The 13,532-nt window shown below is 37.7% G+C and overlaps 1 protein-coding gene across 1 annotated transcript; it reads right to left on the bottom strand.

Annotated features, from left to right (window-relative positions):
- Nucleotides 1–4,553: 4,553 nt before the first annotated feature.
- Nucleotides 4,554–6,489, bottom strand: LOC141437731 (mid1-interacting protein 1A). Its single transcript, XM_074101222.1, has 2 exons — nucleotides 6,347–6,489; nucleotides 4,554–5,179 (listed from the first exon to the last, which is right to left on the bottom strand). The coding sequence occupies exons 1-2, from the start codon at nucleotides 6,388–6,390 to the stop codon at nucleotides 4,714–4,716; spliced, it is 510 nt and encodes a 169-aa protein (XP_073957323.1). The 5' UTR covers nucleotides 6,391–6,489; the 3' UTR covers nucleotides 4,554–4,713.
- Nucleotides 6,490–13,532: the final 7,043 nt, after the last annotated feature.

Consider the following 13,532-nt stretch of genomic DNA (forward strand, 5'->3'; position numbering starts at 1 on the left):
TTTGTATTCTATTTCCTATTCCCCAAGCATGCAAGCAAGTATGGTCGCAGTTGAGTTATCTCTCCGATCAACGATTAGAGTTATCTACAAACTCTTCATTACCAATAACCACCATATAACCCAGGCAGGATCAAGTAAGTAAATAATTTTGGAGAAATGGACTTTTACCACATAGGTACATATACCTATGCGTCTTATTGCTTTACATAAGTAGGTTCGTGCTTCGTGCTCAGCTTTCGATACTTATTAATTATTTTGTATACCTATTCGGTTACATTCCATTACGTTAAAAGGCTTTAAGAAAGTAAAACGTTTGATTATTAAGGTACCTTCAAGTACCTAGGTACTTACTTAGTTGAAATTTGGACAACCATATAAAACTGATCCCAGTCTCATCAATTTCTAGCTACATATGTAGGTATGTCGTCATCGTTTTTCACATTCGCGAACAGGTTAGTGAATTCAAGTTTTTCGAATGGGACGCTGTTCATGACCGGTTTTGGAACCGCCTGTCTGACAATCTGACACTGCATGGTTACTGATTTGGTGCTCTAACTTACTAAATAAAAAGTAAAGACAAAGTTCTACGAACGGTAAGGTGAGGTCAATTTGAACTACTTTTCGCCGAGTGCAGTTTTAAGCATAGAAATGCAATAGTGCAACCAAATTATACTGAAGAGTAATAGTAATGGGCTACTTTTTGTATCTAGCTCTGTGTGGCAAGTGACAAGTTATTTTTGCTCATCAGTTTATTTTAGACGATAGGATAGGTATTATACGTAATTACATATAGATAGTGCCACGAGAGTTGAGGTGAATGATTACACACACAGCTACAAAAATACCTGATTGCACAAAAGGAGAATGAATCAAATGAATTAGTAAATGTCAAAATCCTGTTGTCATTACACGACATGTTGTAAATGTGTGTGTTATCATATCATTCACTTCAACTCTCGTGGCACTACCTATACGTACACCTACTGTCACCTACCTATAAGCGTAAAATGTGTGGCGTTGTTTGAACTTTGAACCAGCCTGCTGTTCGTAGCGCTAGGTACCTATAGTCATTCATGAGCAGCAGGGCTACTACGAAACTCGAAGTTCGTGTCGTGCGGTCCCTCTGGCACTTTACTATTTAATACGAGAGCGAGAGGGACGGTACGATACGAACTTCGAGTTTCGTAGTAGCCCTGCAGGGCCGGATTAACCATCGGGAAGGCAGAATAGGCTGGCAACTGCCTAGGGGCCCCACGCATTGTAAAACATTTATGCATTCTTTCTTCGCATGGTATCAGTTAATTTGATTGAACTTGAAAAAACCGGCCAAGAGCGTGTCGGACACGCCCAAGATAGGGTTCCGTAGCCATTACGAAAAAATCAAGTAATATTATGTGCGTTATACTTAACACAATTAAAACACTTACTACAGTCTTAAAATTTATTACCAAAAAAAGAGCGTATCTTCACGGCACTTACGTCCTTTTGTTGAGAAGCGCAGTTTTTCGGCAATAACTCAAAAACGGTATATCCGATCATGTTGAAACAAATTTCCGTTGATAGTATTTATTAAGCGTTACCTATCCATATTTTTTGCATATTTTTTGGACAAACGGTTTAAAAGATAGAGGGGGGGGGACACAATTTTTGCTACTTTGGGAGCGATTATTTCCGGAAATCTTCACTTAATCAAAAAAGTTTTTGAGAAACCTTACTATCTTTTCAAAAGAGCTGTCGAACTATGTGCCACACGTTGATGTGAGTTAATTATTTTTTTTTTTCAATTTCTGTTACGTTTATGGAGTGCCCCCCCTATAAATATTTATTTTTGTAATTTAACCACAAAACTAAGCGGCTTTGACAAGACATCCGTCGTCCATCGTTCTTCGCCCGTCGAACTTCCGTCATCCATCGTCCGTCTTTTGTCGTCGGTCGACCGTCGTCCATCCTCCACCGTCCATCGTCTATTTAGCCCATCAACCATTGTCCATCGTTTATGTTCCATCGTCCATCCTCACTCGCACTCGCACGCACTCACACATACACAAACAAACAAACTTTCGTACTTGTTACATTAGTAAGATTAACGATTTAATTTTAACCCTAAATACTCAGATATTAAGACTCAACCTATAATACATACACGTTCAATAAACTCATTGCTGTGTAACTTTGTAATCACAAGTATTTATATGGGATTACAAACTTACTTATGCAGTTTATATAACTGAAATGTGACTGAAATTGCAACATTTTGGATTTTTCTATAGCTACATATATAGGCTAAAAACTAATTATATATTTTAAATTTGGAGCTTGTGGGTCTGCAAGAACTACCTTAGAATTATGATGATCGTGAGTCAGTGAGTATGTCAGTGACAAAACAGAGGAACTTTAATGTGTGTATGTATAGTTCTTAATCTACATGTTCAAATTGAATGTTATTGATAATATATCTAAGTCCCATTAGACCCTATAGAACACTGAAAATTCAGGGTTCTAGCTTTAGCCATGAAAAAATTACAGGATGTTGAAAATTGAATGGCTTCGAGAAAAGTATGAAACGGCCGTGCCTTTTGTTTGGTTTTGGTTAAGTACTCGACTTGGCGGGGGCACTGCCGTGCCACCACAGTTGCAGTTTCCAAAAAGTTGGAAAAGTTCTCGGAATTTTCTGGAAATATTCATAAGAAATACCTATACTATACCTATAAGAAATTTAAATTAAAAAAAGAAACAAAGTTTCAATCCTCATACAAAATTGTGAGGTTTCCGAAATTTACCTATATGAAAAATTCCGCAATTTTGGAAGTTTCCTTTGGCACATCAGTAAGTATACCTCTCGTACTCGTACGTAGGTATGTATATGGGTGAGGTCAAACAGAACATGTAAACATATGCCCTATTTTTTATAAGCACTTCATTTTGTATTTAGGTATGTAATCTCGCGTCCAATTCGCGTGGTAACTATGGCCCAAGCCCTCTTATACTGGCAGGAGGCCTGTGCTCAGCAGCGGGACGTGTACAGGCTGAGGCTGAGGTGATGATGATGTAATCTACCTATTAGGTTCAGGCATACCTAGTAGGTAGGTTATAAGTAAGTGGTTGAGGCCTCGCCAACTTCAACTACCTAATATGATAATTAAGGGATTGATAAATTTTTAAGACTCAATTTAATTGGTAGGTACACTATCTAGTATACTTACCTATCAACAACTCGCTTGCGTCTCGTGCGATGATTAAAAGTAGGTACCTACCTTAAGTGAATATGGGATATTAGTGAATTATCAGTACATATACAGAGTTCGCCCGTGATATTATTACCTAGAATATATTAGTTAATACTGGGCCTGTTTAGTTTTTAACCCCCGACGCAAAAAGAGGGGTGTTATAAGTGTGACCGCTATGTGTGACTGTAGGTATGTCTGCGTGTCTGTCTGTCTGTGGCACCGTAGCTCTTAAACTGGTGGACCGATTTGAATGCGGTTTTTTTATTTTAGGTTATCTAGCGATGGTTCTTAGACATGTTTCATCAAAATTGGTTTAGCCGTTTTTGATATGTTGAACTTTGAAGTGACAAAGTCAGGGGGTTTGTTTTATTGCACATGAAAAGTAATTTGATCATAGGTGAGTTGAATAGTTATGCAAGTTTGATACACATGTACTGGACTAACAGTGAAATACAGCAAACCTATGTAATCTCTCATTACAAATTTGTAACGTAACAAGTGCTTGATTATCTTCAGTCAATACACTCCTTTAATTCTCAGTGAACTATTAAGAGTTAAATCTTCAACAAGCTAACTTACTGCAGAAATAACTTGCTTGAGCCAACAAGACTTATCTTAACCCATATGGAACTGATTTGAACCTTACCCTTAATGGTGGCTATATTTTTTATAACCCTGTACCGTACAAGCAGCCCTACATTTTATCTCAGATTGCATTGCATACTGATACCTCAGTCATTGTGAAAGTGAGGCATTCTGAGTTATGAAGAATTATTCAGTTTGGCTTTTATTGTTTTATTTAGCAATGTGCAAATATATCAGAAAAAAATATAATCAAATTATTTCAAAGAAAAAGTTATAAGATTTTCCTTGTTAATTAATGCTATGTCACATGGTGTCATGGTGGCTAATGAATTGAAGTCCTTGACCGACAATAAAGTTGTAAATCACTAAAAAAATAAGTGATCTATATAGCCTACTAAGAAAATTAACTGATTCTCATTATTATCAATGACAACCGGATTGCCCAGTGGTTAGAGAACCAGACTGAAGCTTGAGGTATTAGTGTGAAAAATACCAATGTTTGTTCTCGAGAATAATTCAATTTATCTACATAAGTATGTTTAAATCCGTTGCCTGTTGCCTATTACCCATATACCTATAGTACAAGCTTTGCTTAGTTTGGGACTAGGTGTCCCCTGATATTGATATTTATTTATTATATTACTTTTTTATTTATTATCAACATCCTTCCAAAGTTTATGAAATTTCAAGTATAAGAAACAAGACTTGACAGCTACAAGGAGCTGAAAGAAAACGAAAGAATAATCAAAATTAATGTTTATTAAATAACCTTGTTAACTTACTGAGATTCCCAAACACGTCCAGCCCTTTAACCTATATTTACAGTTTGGGCCGCTTAATACTATATGTACAACACGGTTGGGGCAGGCTTTAAATCACAGGATAATGCCGGAGTTTGGTTCTAGACCGGAGCGCCCACTTCTTCTTGATAGGACCTTGTGAGGTGGTGTGCGGCGGCAGTGAGCTGTCGTAGGGAGCGGCGCAGCCCACGAAGGTGTCGTCGGCAGGCCGCGGCAGCACGTACTGCAGACTCCCTCTCGTCTTCTCCCTCAATGCCAGAATCTCCAGCTGCACTGGACGCATCACTCTCCGTGTCACTAACATCCGACACTCTCCTCAACGGCTGCTCCACCTGCTCATCGTTGTCCCCTGCAGACCACAGCAGTTCAGTCTTCAAGTCATTCAGCAGGGAGAACATGTTGAATGGGTCATCGTCACCCTCTTGTGGGAGGTTCATCAGACGGCTGGGAACCAGTACAGTCTCATCCATGAAATTAATCACTTTTACAAATTTCTCCATATCATTGAGGATGCTTTGTGTTGAGAATTCTGTGTTATCATTCCGGGCGATTCTTCGCAGGCTATTCCTGTAACAATAAAAAATATATTAAGTTTGAGTAAGTTACACATTTTATATAAAACTCTTCATGTTTGTTTTTTGCGCAGATGCATATCAACACACCTGACCATAAAACATGTATTTTGGACTAAAATAGGTGGCTGGAGGTCATGTATAATTTGTAATGATTAAAATTCCATCTTCTGGTCATGAATATTTACTAAGCATAGCTCTATCTATATGACAACAAATAAATAACCAGTATCACATAAACTCCATAAATGCTCATAATAGATCATGAATGGTCTATGAGTCAGTATTTTTCATTATACAAAATGCAAAAGAAATGTGATAGGTACTACAATTTCCTTATCTGGGCCCGATTGCATAAAAAAGTACAAGCTAATATTATTAGCGATTTTGTATTGAAATTCACTAATACTATTAGCTTGTACTTTATTATGCAATTGGGCCCTGATTACCCGAGGTGGCTCCCAGGTAAGTTGCTATGCTGTTTTTATTTGTGAACCTGTGGCAATCGAAATACCCATACTTACAATAGTATAACAACCATTATTAAATTTAACCTTCCTATATAACCTATAACCTTAACTATACTATAATTGAATAGTGCCCGTGTGGTGCGAGTGCGAGGTGAGTTTATTCATGTAGGTAGCTATGCAAAAGCAAATGCAATTATGATAATTTATGATTGTATTTTTCGTCGTGGCAAACACGGTTATAAGTAGTTTAAACTTCAGAAATGTCACGGTAAAATTCATCGATGGTGTTTCCCCATTTTTGTCTGAGTTATGGCTGAACCAAGGCGCATGCCCACTAGTGTCTGGAAATCCCGGATAACCTCATTCACGGTCATAATGATTACCGCATTAAAATTTAGGTAACACAGAGTGCAATTATCAGTACACAATACACGGTCGTTTTACAATCACCATAAAAAATGGGCTTGAAATACCAACGCCATGACTAATGGTGGCGTGATGGTATGGTAGGCTTGGGGGCTGGGTAAGAGGAAGAGGATAAATAAAATTACATCAGAATTGCGCTAATTCTCTAAACAGTTGCGTTGGCTACACTTGACGAATTCGGGTTTGAGGAATGCATTACACGCAGACGTGCACTAGCGAGAAGGACAGGCGGATCCCAAATAACGGCCATCGAACACAATTCGTACCTGCTGTTTTCCAATTTGGTCGAAATATCAGTGTTGAAGGACATTTTTCTGGTGTTATTTAACTGTTTAAATATCACTGAACACACACGCTTCAAATATTAATGTCACCACAAAATTGACGTTTGAATTCACGACACGAAACACTCGAGCGACAAACGACCGCGCTGTTCCACGAGAGTAGACGTTATGCTAAAGAGGTGGGGAGTGCTCGCCATTTATATGGGACGCCGTCATACGATGCGGGGAAAAAAAATTGTATTTATCAGTAACATAAATACATAATTGTTTAGATCTATTACTGATGGCAGCAAGCGTAATGTGATTAACACGACTTACGCTAATGATATTTAAGCAAAATATTGTATATTTACGTTATGAAAACCGTATAACTAAACGAAACTAGAGCCAAACAGAATGTTGCATCCCACCGAGTCACACCACATTTTGCGACTCTGTGATTGGCCGTTCAGAGTTTAAGGATTTTTTATTGGTCAGTTCAAATCATTCTCAGCGCGCGAAGTTTTGAAAAGTTTGTTGTCTGTTGAAGAATAAATAGTAGGTAATAATAGTGCATGAATTAATTGTGATCAAGGAGTGGGTTATCTAACGTTTGTTATCTTTACTAGTCTTCAATAAAAAAAATTGATAATACCTATATTATGGCATGCATGGAAAGTTAAGTTTGTAAAGTTCAAGTGTGTTTATTTCAACTTTTCAAGTAGCCGTGCTTTTGAGCAGTACATTTTTTAAGAATCCTATTACAAATTGCTTCCCGACTGGTTCCCTACCCTATTACTTTTTACAGTGAGGCCGAGGTCGACAAAGGTCTTGGAATGTCTCCTTACGTCCGAATGGTCATTGTATGTAAAATAGCGTTCCACAGATAATGTATAAATTAATTAGGTATAAAAAGCCGTATAACATTATCTTATCGCCTAATTTATAGGCACCTGCTAAATACAATAGCGTACCTACCACATGTAATATTTTGGCAGCTTATCCTTCCAATGATTAATTATCTATTTTTAACTACATAGGTAGTTTTATTTTTTAATCTGATTTATTTTATAAGCCATAGGTACATTAATACATAGCTCTGAGTAGTCTGTCCTACAAAGTTTGTTGTTATCCGACCAATAGTTGTTAGTAACGCATACCTAGGTAGGTATTACTTACATAGTTACTTTTTTTTTTATTAGCCTATTTTTGTGTCCCACTGCTGGGCAAAGGCCTCTCCTCTCTTGCTCCACTCCTGCCTATCAAAGGCGAGCTCCCGCCATCCCACATTATAGGCATCTAAGTCGTCCCTCCATCTCCTCTTCGGTCTGCCTCTATTACGGTATCAGTCACTAGGGACCCATTCCGTAACAATTTTGGCCCAACGTTCTGGGTTCATTCGACAGACATGTCCAGCCCAGTCCCACTTCAACTTGGCCGTCTTTACGCCCACGTCAGCAATTCGAGTCATTGAGCGCAGCTCAGTTACTTATTTACACAAAAATATAAGAAACTTGTAGGCAGCGGTAGCTTAGTCGAGGTGAAGTAGGCAGTATACAAATAGGTACAAATAGGTAGTATAGTATAGTATAGGTAGGTATGGTGTTTGTTTACAAATAAAATTAACATCGTCAATGGAAACTTTTTTAAACAATATAATAGTACATTACTGCAGAGGCCATGAAGTAGGGGACGATTGATGGACGAGTTTGGGGTAGACGGGCCGAGTCGTAGACAGGTACATCCATCCAATCCACCCATCCATTCAATATCGCAGTCTAGTGGTGGTTGGCTGTTTGTGATTTTTGCTTTGTCTGTTTCAAAATTCAAAATTGTTTATTGCATGTCACATTACGGGCATTAGGATGGAAAATTACAAACCAGGTATACATGTGACGCCCTGATAGGGCACGGCAATACAAGTAATCAGAGGGTGCCTATTATAATTGGAATGTATTTAACATGCATGGAAAAGAAAAAAAGATAAACATATAGGTATAATTACACACTCACATGAGACACATTTTTAGTTTTAGCCACTGAACTCTAAGAACCACCCACCAGTCCCACCAGTTTAAGGTTAGTAAGCAAATTTAAAAAGTTGGAGCAGCGGACAATAATGGATTTTCATACATTCCTTATGGCCTAGGCTTCATGTCTCCATTTTGTGACATTAAACATTAAAGCATAAATTTCCGAGCATGTTTGAGAAATAGTACATTGTGTCTTAAGGGCGGTAAATAAGGAATTACGAACGAAAGTCTATTAGAAGCCCGAAGTCGAAGACTGAGGGCTTTATTATTATTTATTATTTTTAATGAGTCGATGTTCGTAGTTCTAGTACCGCCCGTGCGACATACAATGTTTTTCATCACATTTGAGAGAAAAATTTAATATTTCTAAAAGAAAAAATATAATTCTTCTAAATATTGTCGATACCTTAGGCTGCGCTCTTGGCAGCGCTGTACTATTACATATTCTGTGGCAGAGCCGCCCTCCCCCTACCTCAGCATGTGCCTGAGCCGCGTGTGCAGTGCATGTGGTCCTGCTGCTACGCCATGCGCAGTAGCGCGCGCAGTACCAACAGTACGGACACGGACTCATTTACCGACCTTGGGCTTCATGACAAGAAAATTTGTACGTGCAATGACTCATTTACCGACCACGGGTTTCATGACAAGCACATTAAGGTCGGTTTTATTTGGGGGGTTGCAACTAAGGTAGCCTGCATGTTTTGACACTGTTTACGAGCAAGTGTGATGAAAATATTCTATTTCACCTCAGCACCTAAAACAGGCAGGTTTTGCTATGTTTGCTATGTTTACAAAACAAACACATTTAAAACCATAAAAAAGTGTCCAGTAGATACAATACAAATCTCATACTTTTAACTGCTCATAATAGTCATAACATGCATTGTAATTTGAACTTAAAACTTGTGCTATATGTCACTCATATTTTTTAATACTGCAAGAAGCCTCATCTTGGGGTCATTAAAAAGGTTGAAAAATAAACGTATAATTTATTATAAATATGATTAAACCTTTAAGTATGAATTTAATTAAGATTTCTATTACATAAACATAAATAGATTTGTTAAAAATTCATTCAATTCCTTACAAACAAAATATAAAATCCTTAGAAAAGGCCGTGGTCGACACGCTCTTGGCCGGTTTTCCTTTTTAGTTTTTTTCCATTTTTTGATATAATAAAACACAATATTATATGATGACCTATTATATTCATCACTTTTTGCCTTTTTATAAAGGGCCAATCCAATAACAAGCAAAACTTAACACCTAAAAAGATTATGGCTACCTAATGATATGACGTCAATATTGTTGTTGCCATACCATAATCTCAAAGCCGGTAAAATATTATTATGATCGTACCTATTCAGTACGCACGCCATGCAGGAAGGACGCAGCTGTCTGTTTTCAGCCAGGAGTTGATGAAATATTAGATATGGGCTCATCAGCTACCGTCGTTGTCAAGTCAACATGTTATTAGCATTTACTGCGGGGGGTCAGCTTATCTTAACGCCCTGATTATTATTATAAATAAAATAATAAAATTACTCCGTAACATGTTAACGTGAACGATACATGACACGCCCCCGTCTTCAAGCGTCATTTGTTTTGTGCAAACTTAAGAGTACAAGTGGATGAATCTGGAACTAACACTGTCCGTACTAATCTTGTAGCAATTGTGCTGCCGTGGCGCCGCCTTAAAGTGCATGTACATGTTTGTTTTAGCATCTTTTCCCGTGTTGTGATGTGTAATCTAATCATGTGTAATGTACTGCGAACGGCTATCTCTCTTTACGTGGCACAGGCCAGTTAGCATGTTGTCCTTTGCGTCATGCTCATACCATTTCCGTCATTCGTCGATCGTGTTTTCGCACTAATTCCAAATAAATCGCGATGACTAAAGTTAGGCAAAATACGATCAGCAGCATAAATAGGCAACGCCAGTGACCGTAGATGTTTAAGGCAGAAGGAGGGTCCATTTTTTAACATTTAATGCCAAATGCACTTAATAACCATGCTCTCCCGTTTGCTCTTGTCAAAATAAAAAAAAGAAAATTTTGCACTTAGCATATCTGTCTTCTAGTCTAGACCATCGTTATTTATATCGGACTTTCGGGACCCTCATGAGGTCAGAAGCCCTGGACATTGAGAAAAAGATAGTATTGCGAGTTAGGTTAGGTAGTCACTAGTTGTTGCACTGTTGTATTCTAGTGCGAAGGGAAAGACATCTAGAAAAGTTACTGGGACAAGGTCCGAGGTACCTATTCTAGTTAAGCCAAGTCGGTGAGAAATTTGCGACGGTCGCGGTGGTGTTGTGACCATTAAGTTGTCACCTCACCCTACTACTGGGTAGCTGAGCAGGTACCCAAGTGTTTTGCGCTCTCTATCTTCCCTGATTGAAATAAAAACATAATGTTATTCACACTTAGGTACTTACCTAAGTTAGGTATCCATTTTATTAAGTACTTAATATGTATGTACTCTACTCGTATGCTGTTCCGAGTAGGAAAGTATGTTCAAGTCCCGCATGATTCAATCATTACTAAAAAATCTATTTAAAACTTGAACAGTAACGAAATTAGCGCGTGACTATAAAATAATTATAATAAGCGTACTATTTTTAGTTAATTGTAATCTTGAACAGGTGTTGTATCCTGGATGATTAATATCTACTGAAGAACGGTTTTATAAATGCTTCAGTAAAGTGTTTTGGTAACACGATGAATAATGTCGTCACAATCTAGCTGTCACTTCTACGTACAGTCACCAGCATTTATATCTGCCACAGCGGAGCGTGCAAAAATATCTGACACGTCCTTCCGGCTCTTGAAATAGAGTCGTATCAGATATTTATGCACGCTTGTTGTGTCAGATATTGGTGCTGGTGACTGTACCTACACATATTCATTTTATCTAGATCCGTAAATCGGATACTCGTTAATATCCTGGCGCTAACGTAAACATCCTTTACTTTATGGTGTGAAAATAAAAACACCTTATGCATCCCCTTGTTCGGGGAACAGGGTATGCGGGGCTCTCCTTTATGGGCATCGAGTTACCACATCTGCCATATTGTTCGTTACAGGAGCATGAAGAGACACCGCGACGCCCACCGGCCACCTCGAGACGGGGCTCCTATCTTCACAGACACCGTTTATTGCATTTTGTTGTTTTTTGGACTGCCCCAACAAGCAGTGTCAATTTCGTCGATACCAGCCATACAATGATATGACTACAATTATTGTTGTCCATTCCATACGAGCATTTCACCGAATTCGATGGGCAATTGTTAAGATACCGCGAATGGATTCCATGTCTGAGAGCTAATGAGACCCGCACGCACCGTACTCGGTATTAAACTTAATTAATGTTTTTTATGTTGGTGCTAATATCGTGAGGTTCGGTTGCAATTAAGTAGGTTGACAATTTTGACATTTGAGTTACCTTTGTGATTGGTCGTGGTCAAAGGTCAAATAAAGAATGAGTCAAATAAAAATTAGAGAAAAAAGCTAACTAAAGAGGCTGACATGTAATTCAGTTCTGTTCTCTACGCAACGTTGGCCTGAATTTTGTATGCAGTAGGTAGGTAGGTTTAGGTAGGTAATCTTTCTTATTCATTTGTCATAATTTGATCAAACCATATTGAGTATTACCGTTGTTACTATGGAACCACTATACACTGCGCGCGGCCCGACATGCCCTTGGCTGTTTTTTTTAAATACCGCACGTTTTTATGTGTTTATTGTTTATGTCCAAATGATTTTCTAATGTTAAGTCACATGGAAAGGTGAAAGTGTAGTTCCTTTGAAGCTTAGAAGTTACATACATAACAGGTTTCGTTGCTTTTGTCCATCCTCACAAATAACAAACAAAGGTTGGTTACAATCGTCTACTAAGCATATAAAGGTATAAAGGGCCGGGGGGTCAGGTAACTTAAGTTAAACTATACAATAGGTAGATTAGAAATACGTAATCATATTTTACCCATGATTGAGTCTGATTTGACATGTGTGATGTGTCTGTGTTCTGACTTTCCTATTAAAATTGTGCTCACACCAAATAAAATACACAATTTGAGTACTTAAGTACCTACGTGCCTACAAAAAAATTACCCACCTAATGTTTTCACAAAAAGAATTTAACCTGAAGAATTTAACCTTTGTTATCTACTAAGTACAATCATAGGCATTAAGTATAATAGGCATTTAATCGCTGCTTCTGCTGCTGCAGTAAGTCTTGTATTTCGCGATGCAACTGTTATTTTTAAGATTTATTTAAAAAAGATTTTCTTATTTGAAGTCAAAAAAGGAAAGATGACGGAGATCTGTTTGAGCGACGTGAAAGAATAAGAACAAACCGAATTGATAACCTCCTCCTTTTTTTGAAGTCGGTTAAAAATAAATCTCCTTCAGATAATTTTAGTCAGATTTTTATTTATTTATTTACACGTGTGACACGTTCAATTTAGTAAAAATCTGGCGTCTTTCTCACTAGGGTTGCAACGATATATCGGAAAATCGATAATATCGAAAGTAAAATATCGATATTTGCGCTATAACGATACGATAACATCGATATCATATTCTATGAAAAAAAAAAGCAGGGGCCACTGTTACCCAAGCACGCAGTAGGCTTCATGGGAAAAGGTTAGCCAAGCTTCTATTTTTAGGATGTACTAGCCAGCCAAGTACTAGCAGCTATAATGGTTTATGCAATGTTAAGAAATAATTCTGGATTTTATCTGTACATTGTATAATATTTTCTATTATTATTATTACAATTTCTAGTTTTTATTCGATGAAAAAGTATGTAAAAACTGCTGATATATAATACTTAAAGCACTTATTCAGTAAACTGCATATTTTTTTATTTAAATTTAAATAAATTCGATATTATCGACCCAAAATCATCGATATTATCAACTATCGATAATTTCATTACCTCGATATAATAATCGATATTTTTATCGATATTACAACAACCTTGCATCCCTATTTCTCACATCCTTTGAATTGAATGGCGTACGACTAGACGCCGGGACCGGACGCCCTAAATGATTAAGGACTAGTTTATGCCCGCGGCTTCGCACGTGTCAAAATTTTTTTTTTCGTTATCAATGGTAGCCTATGTCCTTCCCAGTTATAAACCATCTCTATACC

Source organism: Choristoneura fumiferana, chromosome 18 (assembly GCF_025370935.1).
Source record: "Choristoneura fumiferana chromosome 18, NRCan_CFum_1, whole genome shotgun sequence".
In the NCBI taxonomy this organism is placed as follows: domain Eukaryota; kingdom Metazoa; phylum Arthropoda; class Insecta; order Lepidoptera; family Tortricidae; genus Choristoneura; species Choristoneura fumiferana.